This window comes from Lucilia sericata, unplaced genomic scaffold, assembly GCF_015586225.1.
Source record: "Lucilia sericata isolate MDLA Ls3-8-SP2 unplaced genomic scaffold, ASM1558622v1 Contig000822F_arrow, whole genome shotgun sequence".
Taxonomy (NCBI): domain Eukaryota; kingdom Metazoa; phylum Arthropoda; class Insecta; order Diptera; family Calliphoridae; genus Lucilia; species Lucilia sericata.
The window spans coordinates 196768-213485 of NW_023994814.1; the positions used below are offsets into that span (position 1 = coordinate 196768).

Here is a 16718-nt window from a genome sequence, read left to right on the forward strand (position 1 = left end):
AAATCTTTAAAATATACTATAGCATAATATTGTGCATTTTAATTTCTATGTTTTTTTTCAAATAAGAGAAAATTTATAAAAATGTTGAAAATCTACTATAGATCTTTTGTTTCAAAAGGCGAGATTAAAGAAACAATTACGTTGTTTCTTGATCGAAATTTACCAAACCCAAACTAATTGTCGATTTTTATTCCAATAATTAATGTTCGATAAAATTAGCTTTCGCTTATATGAAAACGGAGATACTCATAGATTGAAATTTACGAAAATATATTTACATAAGCAATGGTAATTGCATTATATAAGTACTATATTTTAAATCATGGGTAATTGTCTGATTGTATTGAAACTTTTTTTAAAACTAATTAATTTATGTTTTTTACTTTAATATTCTAAAAAACTTACAAACAATGAATTCTTTATTTAACATTTTCTAATGTAATTTTTTCACCAACTTTAGCATCATGAGCTTTTAGAAGTTCAGGTGTGGGTTCATCTTGTTCGGCAGCCAGCTAATAAATGTATCAAATTAGTTTATATAAAATCTACAAAAAAAGTAAATATTGTTAAGCCTCACCTTATAAGATTCAGCAATTGCATCATCGCGATTTGCACGCCACTTGTATTGCCAATAGCGAACCTCTTCCATAGAAGTACCCGATAAATTTAATATTAACAAGGAGGCGGCTCCACCTACGCCCCCTAAGACACCACCTATAATGCCACCAGCGGTCATACCTCTTAGGCCCATATTAAATTTGTACATAGCTCCCGATAAAGTGCCGGCGGCCAAATACTCATAAATAGAAGATTTCTCTCTGTAAACTGACACCAACGTTACAATACCACTAGAATGGAGGAGAAAAATTTACAAAAAAGTTTTTAACCATAACATTTCAATTGTAACTTACTAGTACGATGTAGTAAATAAGGCAACTCGCCAACCCCATTTAAAACCACCTTTAGCGAAATTCATTGTAAATTGATCTTGTAGTTTTCTCTGTAGATAAAATAAAAATTAATTGTTATTTTCACTTATCCCACAAAACCTTACTTTAGCATCTAAATGAGATTTGAAAGCTGTTGCTTCATTATTTTCCATGAAATTCATGTAGGCCTGACGTGATTGTATAATACCGCCATAGATTGCACCCACTAAGAAACCCAAGAAACCGGCTTGATAAATTGAATTTAACTCTGCTGAAATTGCTCCAAACTCACTGTAAATTTAAATTTCTTTCATTATAATTAAAGTAAATATATTTTGAAAGGCTTACTCCACTTTAAATATTTCCTTAACTCTTTCCCAACCAGTTTCATTTGATGGCGGGCGCTGTACAAATGATTTGTATGTTCTGGTGTCTTTGGAGACTTTGTCGTGTTCATCGGAGTGTAGAGGTAATATGCCAGCTATTAACCACTTTCCCCCGCTTCGTAGAAAACTCATTTTAATTGATGCTTCCGAAATTAAAAATCACTTGTAAACACGCCGATTGCGATTTTTTTGAAGTGACTTGTAGTACAGCTGTTGTTTTTATAAAAAAAAAACAAACTCACAGCTGTTTTAATCGTCAGTGTTGGGTGAAATAAATTTGTGACATTAGCAAAACGTCGACTTTTAATAAACTTGTTCAAACTATAGATCTCAAGAAAAATAAAGTGCAATTAACAAAAAGTACAATAATGATGAATTTTCCATCTCTGTTTGAAAAAATTCATATTGTTATCATTAAACCGTGGAGTGATTAATAAATTCAGTTTTATGCGAAAAAGATAAAAGATAAAAAAAAATCTGAAGATTAATTGAAAAAATAAGCAAATACATTAATTAGAAAAATGTAAATATAAATTAATATAAAGTGACTCTTAAAACCGGCACCAAAGATATGAAATATATCCATATTGTAATACAAAATCCATCCAGGACAAAAAAGAAATACATATGTATATACATACATACATACATATGTATGTACTTACGATATTTAAAAACTAGTGTGTTTTAGAACAAGGCTTTTTATGACTGTTGGATCAGGTAAATCAGTGCCCCATCCCTTGATTTTTTTAAGTAGACAAGAAGTAATCAGATTGGGTTCTGAAAAATATGTCCATTTATTAGTGATACGAATTATTACACAAGAACAACATTTTAACACTATATACTTACTTAGTAAGTAATCAAAATAATGCTATGATGCAAAAAATAAAAAAAGGAAAAGTTTTTAGTTTGTGACACATCCAAACATCAAATTTGCATAAAGGCATAACCGACAAAAAAACAAAATTGTACAAAGCATACCTACTACATATGTATAAAATTTCGATAATTAACATTTCTGCATTAGATAGCACTTTCGATTCAATATTGGTGAGTTGGTATATTGGTTTTAGGTAATGTAATTAGAGATAGGCATATTGATAATTACATAGATTTATAAACAAATAGGTATAAACAGACATTTGGGATTTTATAAAGAACGTTAATTTGTTCGGTGTTTATATATAAATTTAAAAAATAACTATTTCAAAAGTGAAATTAAAGGAATTTAATTTTGGGCTATTTATTGTAATACATACTAGTGGGTGGAGATTTGTCCGCGTTGCAGGCAATTGATTGAAAATGTGGACACTCTACGTAAATATCTAAATATCTAGCTTAGATATCTATCAAAAATATCTTGTAGACAAGATATTTTAACAAGATTTTAAAATTTTTAGCATATGGAATATTTTTCAATTCAAAATTGGTTATTTTTGTTTGCATTTTTTTTTGCATGTGATTGGAAAATGGATTGTCAAATGACTAACTGCCGTATGCAAAAACGAATATTAAGTTAACAATTATTATTAAACCATTGTTAACTTTAATAATATGTTGTAATATTTAAATATCTAAAAATTTTTTTTACATACATATGTATTACTGCTGTAAATGAATCATTCATTAATTTTTAATTAATTTGAATTAGCAAATTTTGAATTAATTTTGTTCACACGTAAAATGAATGAATTCAAATGAATCGCAATTTTAAATTCGAATGAATTTGTCAAAGTGAATCGCAAAATTCATTTTAAATGGAAACGATTTGCAATCCATTTTACAGATTAACTTGTATAGAAAAAGAATTGACATTAATATCTGCTAATTAGTTTGAATTGATTAAAGTTTCATTCAATTCTTTTTTGTTGTGTTTATTCAAAATTTTGGTAATTCGTAACGAAATAAAAAAAAAAATTTTAATTTACAGCTCTGATATGTATATGTACTTTTGTTTAAAATTTCCTTTTAATATTCAAATTATTTGCTGAATGGTTTCTTATTTTAATATTCTTTTTAACTTTAAATTTTTTAGAAGATGCACAGAAAAAAATAACTTATAATATCAAAAATTTTGTTATAATACATACATATTTATAATCATTATTGAATTATGAAAAATAATAAAGAAATTCAAAATAAAATTGTAAAATAGTAATTAACATTTGTGCACTTGTAAAACTTTATAAATGTCGTTAATGTTAATAGGCATTAAAAGATTTACAAGTTGTGTGTTTTTTATTTGTTAAATTGCGTTAATGTACTAATTAAAAATGGCTCCTAAAGGTATGCTTTAATTTTTTATTTTACGTACATTTAGCGCCATCTATTGTTTCGATTAACGATCTTTCAAAAAGTGAAAATATTAGTTTTCCGACCTGGCAACACTTCCGCCAAAAATTAATGCCTTTAACAAAATTTGGTCTGGCAAGTCTGTGTTTTCTTAAAAAGTTAAGGTATTGCCAGACCAAATTTTGTTAAAGGCATTGATTTTTAGCGGAAATATTGCCAGGTAGGAAAACTTAATTTTTTCATTTTTGAAAAATCGCAAGTGCAAATAATAGATGGCGCTAATTTTAGGCTAATTAAAATTTCAAAGCATACTTTTAGGCTTTATATTTTAAATTGATTAAAGTTAAATAAAAATGCATTTTGTATGTATTCAATGTTTATTTGATTTTATTTATTCGTATAAAAAATTATAAAAAACATATTTTGTATAATTTTGAATAAATGCTATTTTAAAGCAATAAAAACATAAATTTTCTGTAAAATAAATGTATAATTAATTGGAATTAAGAATGAATATACCATTAGTTTAAATGGTTATGTCTCAGAAAATGTTAAGTGTGGGATGAATAAATATAAATAAATAAATAAATAATTTAAAAATCTCTATAAATTAATATGTTGTGGTGATCCAAAAAGTTGTTCATTTGGTCCGTTATCTCAAATAGTTGTACAAAATTTTAAACATAATAATCGGGCAGTTATTTCACAAAAAGTTTTGTGGTTAGTGAAAAGTTTATATAAAAAACACAACTTAAAGTAAAAATTCTTAGGAATTGTACAATACAATGGCTGGTCATCGTTAATCTGGTGTCGGTAATCAATTATGGTTCAAACAATTATGCTCCTTTGGCTGTTTTTGTGTATTTTATATAGATGATCATCCTCTTCTCGTAATCTCAAGATTTTGCAGCTGAAATTGGTGAATTCTTATAAATATTTATTTATTATAAGCTGCAATGGCCAAAGTAACAATATTATGTACATACTAAAAAAATAACATTTAAGAAACACCAGTTATAAGAAAATTTAAAATGTGATTTATGTTATAAAATATGTATGTATGTTGAATTTAGGTCTATAGGTATACTTAGGACCATAATATTAGGAACATTATAGAACCCGAGTGGTGTAGGATATAACCATATTTTTTTAAAGACCCTCATTACATAAAGATACATAATAATCCGATATATGATGGATTTGGAATGATTTGAAATCGACCGATTAGAAAGGGTGTGATGAGTTTTGATCAAGGGATTTTTTTTAACAAATTGCCTTCTATTTAAGAGAATCTATTAAAAAAAATATGATAAAATTTGATGAAAAACTGTAGAAATTCAATATTAAATAATATAAAAAAATAATTTTTGGCGACATCAAATCGATTCGCAATGAAATTCATTTTTTAAAACGAATCGATTTACATACATGCATATTTCAAAAGATATTCGAATATACCTTCAAATAATGTTGTACTGTCATCGGGTGAATTCGGTCTACGAAAACTGGTTTAAAACTCAGTTAAACATTTTTAACTTAGAGCATAATAATACTATGATAATATAAGATATGCTAATTTATACAAGCAATGAATGAAAATCTTCATTGAACAAATTTAGGTTTCTGTATTAATAAAAAACATTTGACAAGAAAATTAACGAATGAATGATGTTTTAATTATATACATATCTATCTTTGAAGAAATAAGCGTGAAATAGATTTTAATATTTTTTCTATTCAATTTAGAAATATTTTTGTAAACTCACAATTATACCTTAATAATAAGAATTTTTAAAAACTTGAATGAAAAATTTGAATGTTAAATAGATACCATCATAGTTTTTTATTATTTACATTTCTCTTAATATTTTAGGGAGTGTATTGGGAATCCCTATACGGGAGTAAAATGTAAAAAGAAATAAATGATTTAAAATATAGTCATCACAATAAATAAGTATTACTTTTTTAATGTGTTCAATACTTTGTTGTTTTAAACATTTTTCTTAAGCGTCTGTTAAGTATTGTTATTTGTGTCTGCTGTTGTGCAAATTTATTGTACATATATTTATATATAAATTTAGAACCCGAACGAATTTCAATATCAGTTCTTTATTTATAGTTGCAGGCTTAAATAAGATTTGTTTAGAACAGAAATATTTTTTTAATATAATGTTTTGGCTACTACTTGTTTCTTCTGTAGCATTATTAGCTACTACAAACGGTCGTGAGTGAATTCAGTTTTTTGCTAATTTTTTAGCGTGATGATTCATTGATTTAAATTGTTTAATTGTCTAGAATATGATAAAGACTGTCAAATGCAAAATCAACAAACTGGCCGCTGTGTACCCATAAAATCATGTAAAAAAACATACGAACTTTTAAATATAATTCTTACTAGTGGAGGTGGTAAACCAACAGATTCAGAAAGAGCGATATTATTAGCATCGAAATGTGGTACTATGAAAAATGAAGTAAGTAGAATATTTTAACATTTAACTGTAAAATTGCATTTGATTACTTCAAGAGAAATTTTTATCATTTCGAGATTGTCATATAAATTAACTTTTAAATATATGTATGTATACTATACTTAACATTTAGTACACACAATATTTTTTGATTTATTAAAAACTTCTAAGGTGTTGAGTGACTTCTAATGTTATAGAGTGTTTCAAATTCACTAAACCGAGTTGAGAATAATAATGTGTTTTTTATTTGTTTATCTCTATAAAATCTATATTCAATTTGGAATCTACTCTCAGTATTTTCAATTGAAAATATCTTCTATTATTATATTAAAATGCCGGTCTCTTTTTTTTTAATCTCAATCTCTCTTCACGTATATATATAAATACAGTGAGTTATAAGCGAAGTTGTATGTATTCAATTAAATACACAAACAATTAAGAAATACGAATATTTGACATTTCCGCATCGTCTCATTAATTTACTAATAATCCTGTCGTTATTTACCCGATTTAGAATCGTATTGTACTAAACTTTCTAATTTTTCGGCAAACAAAGAAATTAAGTTAGAAGTGACCAGTGGTAATTTAAACCGCTCCAAGTAATCAATGATCTAGCGTCATTAAAGTAAATTTTTCAAAGTCTTTAATATTCGCAGAGCTATAAGTGCAGGAGGGCTATCCGGATTTGAGGTTAATATAATATTAAAGAAGTAAGTAAGTATAATCCGGCGTGGCCGACCATATGATACCCCAGACCTTTTATGAATATTAAATGTGATTTATTTTTAATAATAAAGCATTTGTCTTGATATATTTAAACAATTTATGGAAGAACAAGTAAGAGTGTTATATTCGGCTGTGCCGAAAAGGAATGCTTCCTTATAAATAAACTTTGATATTTAAGAATCGATGCTTTTGTTATTATCAAAACAACTTTCTCTTAGGTTTGGTCAATTATGGACCGATCCTCGTCAAATTTTCTAGAACGATTTTAGTTTAGGCTAGTAATGAGCGTTAAAGCCATTTGTGAAGGGGACCTTATATGGGGGGTAGGGTCAATTATGAACCGATCCTTATAAAATTTTACAAAGCGATTTAGGTTCCTATAAAATATGTTCATGTTGAATTTCATCGCTATAGATGCTTCTTTTGAACAGTTATGAGCGTTAAAGTAATTTTCTGAAGGGGACCTTATATGGGGAATAGGGTGAATTATGGACCGATTCTTATAAAACTTTACAATGATATTAAGGTTCCTATAAAATATGTTCATGTCAAATTTCATCGTTATGGAGCTTCTTTAAGGCTGTTATGAGCATTAAAGTCATTTTCTGAAGGGGATCTTATATGGGGGTAGGGTCAATTATGGACCGATCTTCGTAAAATTTTACAAAGCTATTTAGGTTTCTATGAAATAGGTTCATGTCGATTTTTATCGCTATAGATGCTTCTCTTAGACAGTTATGAGCGTTAAAGTCATTTTCTGAAGGGGATCTTTTATGGGGTTTACGGTCAATTATGGACCGGTCCTTATAAAATTTTGCAAAGCGATTTAGGTTTCCATAAAATAGGTTCATGTCGAATTTCATTGCTATATATGCTTCTTTTAAAGAGTTATGAGCGTTAAAGTCATTTTCTGAAGGGGACCTTATATGGGGGATAGGGTCAGTTATGAACCGATCCTTATAAAATTTTACAAAGCGATTTAGGTTTCCATAAAATAGGTTCATGTCGAATTTCATTGCTATAGATGCTTCTTTTGGACAGTTTTGTGCGTTAAAGTAATTTTCTGAAGGGGACCTTATATGGGGGATAGGGTCAGTTATGGACCCATCCTTATAAAATTTTACAATGATATTAAGGTTCCTATAAAATATGTTCATGTCGAATTTCATCGGTATAGATGCTTCTTTTGGACAGTTATGAGCGTTAATGTCATTTTCTGAAGGGGATCTTATATGGGGGGTAGGGTCAATTATGGACCGAACCTTTTAAAATTTTACAAAGCGATTTACGTTTCTCTAAAATAGGTTCATGTCTAATTTCATCGCTATAGATGCTACTTTTAGTCAGTTATAAGCGTTAAAGTAATTTTCTGAAGGGGAGCTTATATGGGGGATATGGTCAATTATGGACCGATCCTTATAAAATTCTACAAAGATTTTAAGGTTTCTGTAAAATATGTTTATGTCGAATTTCATCGCTATAGGTGCTTCTTTTAGTCAGTTATGAGCGTTAAAGAAATTTTCTGAAGGGGACCTTATATGGGGGCTAGGCGAAATCGTGGACCGATAATGCCCATTTTCAATACCAAACGAACTGCATCAACTAAAAGTATCTATGCAAAATTTCAGCTCTCTAGCTACTTCCGTTTGGACTCTATCGTGTTTTCAACAGACAGACGGACGGACATGGCTAGATCGTCTTAGAATCTAATATGGACCCAGAATATATATACTTTTATGGGTCTTAGACGAATATTTCAATGTGTTACAAACGGAATGACAAAAACAATATACCCCCCATCTTTTTGATGGTGGGTATAAAAACAAACATTCAAGGGTCAAATCAGAACCGATCTTTAGGAAATTTGGCAAGGTCATCAAGACTTGCATAAAACCTAGTTGTGACGCTTTTTAACAAGATGCAAGTATATTTAACATAATTATGAACTCAAAAGCCCTTTTCGGGGTTTCTATTATATATGGCTAGGTAAAATAATAGGCCGTTTTAACCATTTTCAATGGGCTTCGTTCTTGGGCCATAAACATCGTATGTGCCAAATTTCATCCTCCAGACGGACATGGCTCAATCGACTCAGAAAATGATTCTAAGCAGGTGGGTATAGGACGAATATTTTGGTGCGTTACAAACATCAACACAAACCCAATATTCCCTCCCCACTATAGTGGTGTAGGGTATAAAAAATAAATTTTATGTCTGAATTAAATTTACTATAAATGTTTGCGACAGAACATTTGAAGTGTCCTATGTTAATGTTTAGTAGAATGGCACTTTCGGGATTTGAACCTATTCTTACATTAACTGCCTTATCCAAAACGATGGTTATTAAAACCTGTTTTTATATGTTTCCTATTTTTTGTTCAATTCAGGAACCAAGCTCTACTTTTTATCTTGTTAATTTTTAAAACATTTTAGGGCTAAAATAAGAATTTACGAAAGTTTTGAGAACTCTTTTTAGCATGTCTCCCACATATTTTATAATAAAATACTTATATGTCAGCCCACTTTTATTGTTCCCTGGGTTTCGATTTTTTTTTTAATTTTTTCTCGTCTGTGTAATTGAAACTTAATTTGAAAGAATCACTTGTTCAGTTTAGCCCATATCAACTGAATATAAGTAGGATATCGTTAACTATGTAGTATCAGAATTTATAATTTAATATTGGTCGGTCAAAATTATACAATAATTTTTATTTTTTTTGTATTTTTTGAAGACTTTAGTTTGCTGTACCGAATCGGAAATTCAGCTGAATGTTGATGGTTTGAACATATTGAAAAATAATACTTGTGGTATTTATAGTGTGGATAAAGTTTCGAATGGTCATCAAGCAGCATTATTTGGTTATCCATGGATGGCTCTACTAAAATATAAAGATGAACGTCAACCCTTTAAATGTGGTGGCACAATAATAAGTGATCGTAAGTTAATGAATATTTTGTTAAATATTTAACATAAATTTTAATTGTTTTTTTTTTTTTTTTTTTAATTTCCAATAGAATACATTTTAACGGCAGCTCATTGTGTTCATAAATTGGAACATTTACTGTAAGTCTTTATAATAGTAAATCTTTATATTTAACTTATATATAGAATAAAACAAATATATAAGATCATGACCTATGTCTATGTATAAACCACCATCTGAAGTTCTTTTTTAATTCTTTAAAAAGGACGTTTTATTGTAAATTTAAGATAGCCAATAGTCCTGAGAACAGATCATATTGTTTCCAGGATTAATTTTAATTTTAGTAATTTGACATTTAAATCAGTTTTATTAAAATTGAATCAATAATTTTTTAATCCTTTATCATATTTTTCTTCACTTTTGAACAGTAATGCAGTACGTTTGGGAGAACATAAAATAAGCACAGAAAGGGATTGTATTAAAACACCACGAAAAGATATATGTGCTCCACCTGTGGAGGATGTTGGAATAGAAGAAATAATAATTCATGAGAAATACACTAGGAGCCTTTATCATGACATAGCTTTGATACGTTTGAATAGAAAAATTACATTTCAACGTAAGTTTATAATTTACAACTAAATCATAAAACAGTGAATAACTTGACTCTAATTTCAGGTCATATAAAACCCATTTGTTTGCCAATATATGATAACTTACGTAATAAGGAATACAGTCAATATGTCATCTCTGGTTGGGGTACAACAGAAAATGGTTAGTGCAAATATTATATTTTTAAATTTTATTCTCTAATTAAAAGTATATTTTCTCACTTAATAGGCACTACATCCGATATTCTGTTAGTCGCTATTGTTAACAAAGTCGATCGCATGGAGTGCGAGAGATTGTTAAGAATGCATCGCCTTCGATGGCCAATAACAATGGGACAAATTTGTGCCGGTGGCAAAGATTTAGTAGATACCTGTCGCGGTGATTCTGGTGGACCATTGGGATATCGCGACTTTTATAATGATACACCACGTTTTATACAGTTTGGTATTGTCAGTTTAGGTTTGGAAGCGTGCGGTGTTAAGGAAGTACCAACTAGTTATACAAATATTTCATATTATTTGCAATGGATAACGGATCATATCAGTGCAAAATAGGACATAAGAAAAATGTAGCCTGGTGTTCAAACTATTTTTAATTATAATAATCAAATTATCTTTAATAACACATGTGTAAATCTAAATCGAAATTGTCACCTTCGGAACTGATTCTGAGGATGTTTGCAGCGGTTCTGTAACTAGTTCTTAAATCAATGATTTTTGTTAGAATTTGTCTTCGGAACTTCGGAACTAGTTCTAAGGAACGTATATACTTTATTTAAAAATGGTTTTATTCAGCGATTTCTATACGATATTATGGAGATTAGAGATTAGAACTAATTTTGAGAAACTGTTGAGGAATTATTATTATTGTAACAATTTAATTTACAAAACTTACCTACATATCTTACGTAAAATTCATTATCTATCTGCAGCACCTATAACACCCTGTAGCAATTTTGAAAAAAGCTTTCACACATAGAAAAGTTGATATGCATATAAAATTAGATTCCATATATAGGAATTCTGCATACTCTGATTTTTGTAATCAACTCTTATGTCCTTAAAAAAGGACTTCAAAGTTTAAAGGACTTACAATTCCAAACGAATATTTTAAATATTTATATGTATTGTATGATGCTAATATTGGTATCAGATAAAAGCTGGGAATCTGTACATTCTATCTGTATTATTTATTTGACTCAAATCGAAAAAGAAATTAAATTTAAAAAGGTCTCATTTTCGAAACAAAAATTTTTAACTATTTTTTTGTGACAAATTTTCTTTAGGTTTTCATTTCTTTTTTGATCCTGATGAATTGAAATAAATAATATTAATTTGAAGCAGAGGTTCTCAGCTTCTGTTGATATTAGTATTAATACCAAATTTTGTATATATATTTGGAATTACATCAATAGAAATCGTATGTTCTTTAAAGTTTAAGGTCATTTTACAGGGACATACGAATTGATTATGAAAAACTGAGTACACAGAGTTAATGCTAATGGTCCACAGAATGATGTACGCAAAGATTTTTTCATGTTGCACTTTCTATTCTCCTGGTACAATTCAATCAGGAATCTCCTTAATTCGTTAAAGTTCAGTTGTATGCAGAAATATACATAAAATTATTTTTGTATTGAAAGAAAGACTATTTAATTACAAAATACTTGACTTTTGATATACAAAACGTTGCCAAATTAATTGGAAATTAGTAAAAATTATAATTAACCTCCGGTGGCTACATACTATGTATATTATCTGTATTCTAAGAATTCAATAAATTATTTTTCTTAGAACTTTATATGAACGCGAGCCCAAAAAAATATTTTTATACGAACCATAAAAAATAGGGGTATATGTACATATTGATTTTGTCATTGCGTTTGTAATTTTCAATTCTAAACTCATTTGAATTGACTAAAATTTTATTCAATTAATTTTTGTGTGCGAATGATTTGCGAACTAGTTCAAAAATGAATAATTCATTTGCAGCTCTAGTAAATATGTATCTTGTCATTGAGTAAATCTTATAAATAAATACCAGAAGGATCCTTTCATAAAATCCTATAGGGCCGTCTTCCGAAATTCACTTTAAATATGTATATCACATGCTTTGATGGTGAGTGTATATGATTCGGTATAGCCCATTATGACAGTCTTGCTTGTTATGTTTAAGTCGATTTACATATTTATATTTTACTTAAAATTTTCTTATCTCAATCTGCAATAGAAAGAAGCAGTGTTGCCAATTTAGCACTTTTAGTGCTAGATTTAGCATCTTATAAACTTATTTAGCACCCAAAAAGGTAATCGACCACCTAGCACCATTTGTAGCATTTTCAAATATTCTTTGCCTTTTTTATCGTTGTTCAAAAGGTACTTTTTTAATTTTCTATTATATTGAACCTAGAAACATGAAAATAAACAAGTTGAGCCCGGATTAGGTGACTGCCTATAAAAGAGGACGCTTTGGTACTTTTCCGGAACTTTTTGAATTTTCTATAATATTCATTGTTTCAAAATATGCAGATACTAAAGAGAAATTTGCGTCACAGGACCTGAATATATGTATTTAAAAAAGGATTTAATTTATGTCTTCCCATTAGAATGTTCCTTAAAATATCTTTATAACTGTAAACCAGGTTTCAAAACAAGTAGGAAAGTATTGTCGGGCATGGCCGACCCTACTTTCTTACTAATACCCTACACTATGTTGAATTTTACAATGTATTTAAGTAATTTATTCATAAAAAAACAAATTTTCTAAATGAGGCTTTATATAAGAGTATAGGTCAAACATCGGCTGATCCTTATTAAATTTGAGAAAAGGATATATTTTTAAATAACAGTTAGTTATGTTGAGTTTCATTGCGATACAAATGGTTATAAGTCAATTTTAGACGTTTAAGACATTTTTTGAAGGGGGGTTTGTATGGGGGCTAGGGTCAAATAAGGGCCTCTCTTTTGGAAAATATCATATATACTTATATAAAACTTATTTGTGCCAATTTTTGGAGAGATAATAGCATATTTGACGTAATTATGCCATAAAAAGCCCAAATCGGGAGGTACGGTTGTAAGGGGGCTAGGTGAAATAATGGACCGATTTCAACCATTTCAGATAGGCTTCGTCCCTGTGCCAAAAAACACATTTGGTCCAAATTTCATCAAATTATACCTTGCTTACAAGGTTTACATGGACAGCCAGCCAGCCGAACAGACGGACGGACATGTTTTAATCGACTCAAAAAGTGATTCTGCGTCGATCGGTATACTTTAAGGTAAGGTAGGACCAATATTTTTGTGTGTTACAAACATCAGCACAAACGTATAATACCCTCCCCACTATAGAGGTGTAGGGTATAAATATTCAAAACAAAAAGTTTATGTGTTGCGCATCAATTCACTCGTTCAATGGAACGGTTCCGGAACTAGTCCTTTAATAAATGATTTTAGTTTGATTTTGCTATCCTCAGAAACAATTCTAATTCTACTAGCTAAAAACATTATTATAAAAAAGTACCAAAAATAGAGTAATTTTTGAAAAATTCTAGGAGAGCAATATTAAAAATCCGCTTTTTGGGCTACATAAATTAAGAATCAAAAACTCTAAAACCAGTAATTATACAAATTTTATTCTGTATTAAAATTATCTCATAATAAGTTTAAAAATTTTAAATCAAATATTTTACAATAGAAAAAGCTTTTTTTTTTTCCAATTAGGTTTTGGCAACACTAATTTGAAGTATTTTAAAAATAAATGATTATAAAAAGATTGATTGATCTGTATATAAATTAATTTTTTTTAATAAGAAGTTTCAGATCATATCACTCACTGAACGGAAGAATAATGTTTTACGATTTCATAATAATAATTCCTTTACTGTGGACAATTGCACAAGGACGTAAGAAATTTTGAAATTATTTCTTTTCATTGCATATATGAATATATTTTTTCTTAAACAGAGTATGGAACTAATTGTTTACTTCCCAATCATCGAAGTGGCCTGTGCATGCCTTTGAAATCTTGTAAATCGACATATAGAATAGTTAATAATATTCTTGACAATGGCGGTAAAATTAGCAATGCTGATCGAGAAAAGCTTTTGAGTCTACAATGTGGAACTATGAGACATATTGTATGTATGACAGTATATTTGTTTGTATTTTAAATTTAGTATAATTGATTATTTAAAGCACTTGGTATGTTGTGAAGAGTCTGATATTCAATTAAATCCTCTCGGTTTAGATTTACTAACAAATAATTCTTGCGGCATAGAAAACACAAATAGAGTAGCATACGGTCGAGATGCTAAATTATATGGTTTTCCTTGGATGGCTTTGTTAAAGTACGACGATCCTATAAAGCCATTCAAATGTGGAGGATCATTAATAAGTGATCGTAAGTATTTTTAATAAATCTAAAATTCTATTTAAAAATATACAAATGTTCATTTAAAGTTTTGTTGTTCTTACTTTAAGAATATGTTTTAACTGCAGCTCACTGTATTAATGAAACCTTAAAGACACTGTAGGTATATATTTTAATTCACAGTTAATAAATAAGTGAATAAATAAAACAAATAAGTATCTACATAATTTACGACATACATATATTTCAGTATTGCAGTAAGACTTGGAGAACATCGCATTAGCACCGAACAAGACTGTGAAAACTTGGGTAGAAAAACTATTTGTTCTCCACCCGTCGAAGATATTGGCATTGAAGAAAATTATAAAACATGAGCATTATACAAAAACTTATGTACATCATGATCTTGCATTACTGCGTCTCAATAGAAAAGTTCGCATTCAACGTAAGTAAAATTTTTGATATTTATGTATTTATAAAATTATTTAATAAAATTTTATGTAGAACATATTAAAACTATCTGTTTGCCAATATACGACAATTTAAGAACAAAAGAATATGATAAGTATGTCATATCCGGATGGGGAGCAACCGAAAGAGGTCTGTAACGATTTCTATTGAAATATGCTAGATCAGCATGAAAACGTTTTATTACTTTAGATATGTTATCCGATGTTCTCCAGGTTGCTGTTATATCAAATATAAATCACGTAGAATGTCAAACACAGTTAAGAACGTTTCGTTTTCGCCAGAATATAACAAGGGGACAATTTGTGCCGGTGGTGAAAATTTGACTGACACCTGTAAGGGAGATTCTGGTGGACCTTTGGGTTATAGAGACATTTACAACGGCAAGCCAAGGTTTATACAATTCGGAATTGTAAGTTTTTGGTGTTACTGGCTGTGGCCGTATAATAGCACCATCTATATTTACAAATGTTGCTCACTATATACAATGGATAACGGATAATATGTACTGAAACATTGATTTTTTTAATATATAAATATAAAATATTTTAATATATAAATAAAAAGATATCTTCTATATACATATATAAAAAAGTAGAGCTCCTGACTAATTTGTCGTACAACCTAAACGGCTGAACCTAAAATCATGATATTTTGATAGGAGATGTCTTCTTAAATTACGTTTAAGCGGTAAAAATTGTGTTTATTTTTGATATTTAACAAATTTTCTGAGGGGGGCTTTGTATGGGCCAAGTGATGCCCGTTCAGTAAAAAATTCAGCAGGGTCATTAAAGCTAGTATAAAATTTGTTGTACCGCTTTTTGTCTAGTACGAGTATATTAAAACAAATGTTGATCTCAAAAGTCATATTCAGGGGGTTTAGTTGTATGAGGGCTAGGTGAAATCATGGAAAGATTTTAACAATTTTCAATAGGCTTCGTCCATGGAACAATAGAAGATTATAATGATGAAAGTGTACTTTATTATAAAAAATTTATAATAGTGTTCACATGATATACACTTATACATTTGTATTGACATAAATGTTGAAATAAAGAAGATTACCTTTATAGAATGTTAATTTTCTGGTGGCACATTATGACTCAATCCGATATTTATATATCGATGTCACTAAAGTAAAACTTTTTAATACATTTAGAATGTTTTCAATAAAAAAGATGGGTGGGTATATTGAGTTAATAATTCCGATTGTAACACATTAAAATATTGACGCATACCCTCAGAAGGATATTTGGATCATTATTAGATTTTAAAACAATCTAGGTCTAAAATTCAAAAAATATTTGTTTTATGAAGCTAGTGAATTTTGTAGAGGTCGGCTCATATTGTACTCAAGCCCACATTAAAGGTCATATATCACTACAATATAGATATATGATAATAAAATTCAGAATATATAAATATATATATATATATATATATATATATATATATATATATATATATATATATATATATATATACAGTGTCTCTCATAAGTATTCGAATTTAGGTAAACTATGAAAAGAAACCAAATTT

At 28.8% G+C, this 16718-nt stretch overlaps 2 protein-coding genes across 2 annotated transcripts; one reads left to right on the forward strand and one right to left on the reverse strand.

Moving 5' to 3' along the window:
• Window positions 1-50: 50 nt before the first annotated feature.
• LOC119608326 (RPII140-upstream gene protein) lies at window positions 51-1566 on the reverse strand. Its single transcript, XM_037962699.1, has 5 exons — window positions 1278-1566; window positions 1055-1220; window positions 912-1000; window positions 578-848; window positions 51-512 (listed from the first exon to the last, which is right to left on the reverse strand). The coding sequence occupies exons 1-5, from the start codon at window positions 1445-1447 to the stop codon at window positions 420-422; spliced, it is 789 nt and encodes a 262-aa protein (XP_037818627.1). The 5' UTR covers window positions 1448-1566; the 3' UTR covers window positions 51-419.
• Window positions 1567-5752: 4186 nt separating this feature from the next.
• LOC119608324 lies at window positions 5753-15691 on the forward strand. The gene is given in 17 exon segments (XM_037962696.1): window positions 5753-5834; window positions 5906-6081; window positions 9537-9741; window positions 9820-9868; window positions 10157-10347; window positions 10407-10502; window positions 10569-10892; window positions 14143-14244; window positions 14306-14478; window positions 14537-14741; window positions 14822-14870; window positions 14962-15070; window positions 15072-15156; window positions 15216-15311; window positions 15372-15479; window positions 15482-15597; window positions 15599-15691. Coding segments are annotated over 17 exon segments (2232 nt in total). The 5' UTR covers window positions 5753-5779.
• The last annotated feature ends 1027 nt before the right edge of the window (window positions 15692-16718 follow it).

What these genes read in the sequence shown, in the direction of transcription:
- LOC119608326 (XM_037962699.1), bottom strand. Translation starts at nt 1,447, where the DNA reads ATGAGTTTTCTACGAAGCGGGGGAAAGTGGTTAATAGCTGGCATATTA. An exon ending in TTATTTACTACATCGTACTA is followed by an intron (nt 849 to 911) that starts GTAAGTTACAAT and finishes CCTCCATTCTAG; the next exon opens with TGGTATTGTAACGTTGGTGT. An exon ending in CAATTGCTGAATCTTATAAG is followed by an intron (nt 513 to 577) that starts GTGAGGCTTAAC and finishes TACATTTATTAG; the next exon opens with CTGGCTGCCGAACAAGATGA.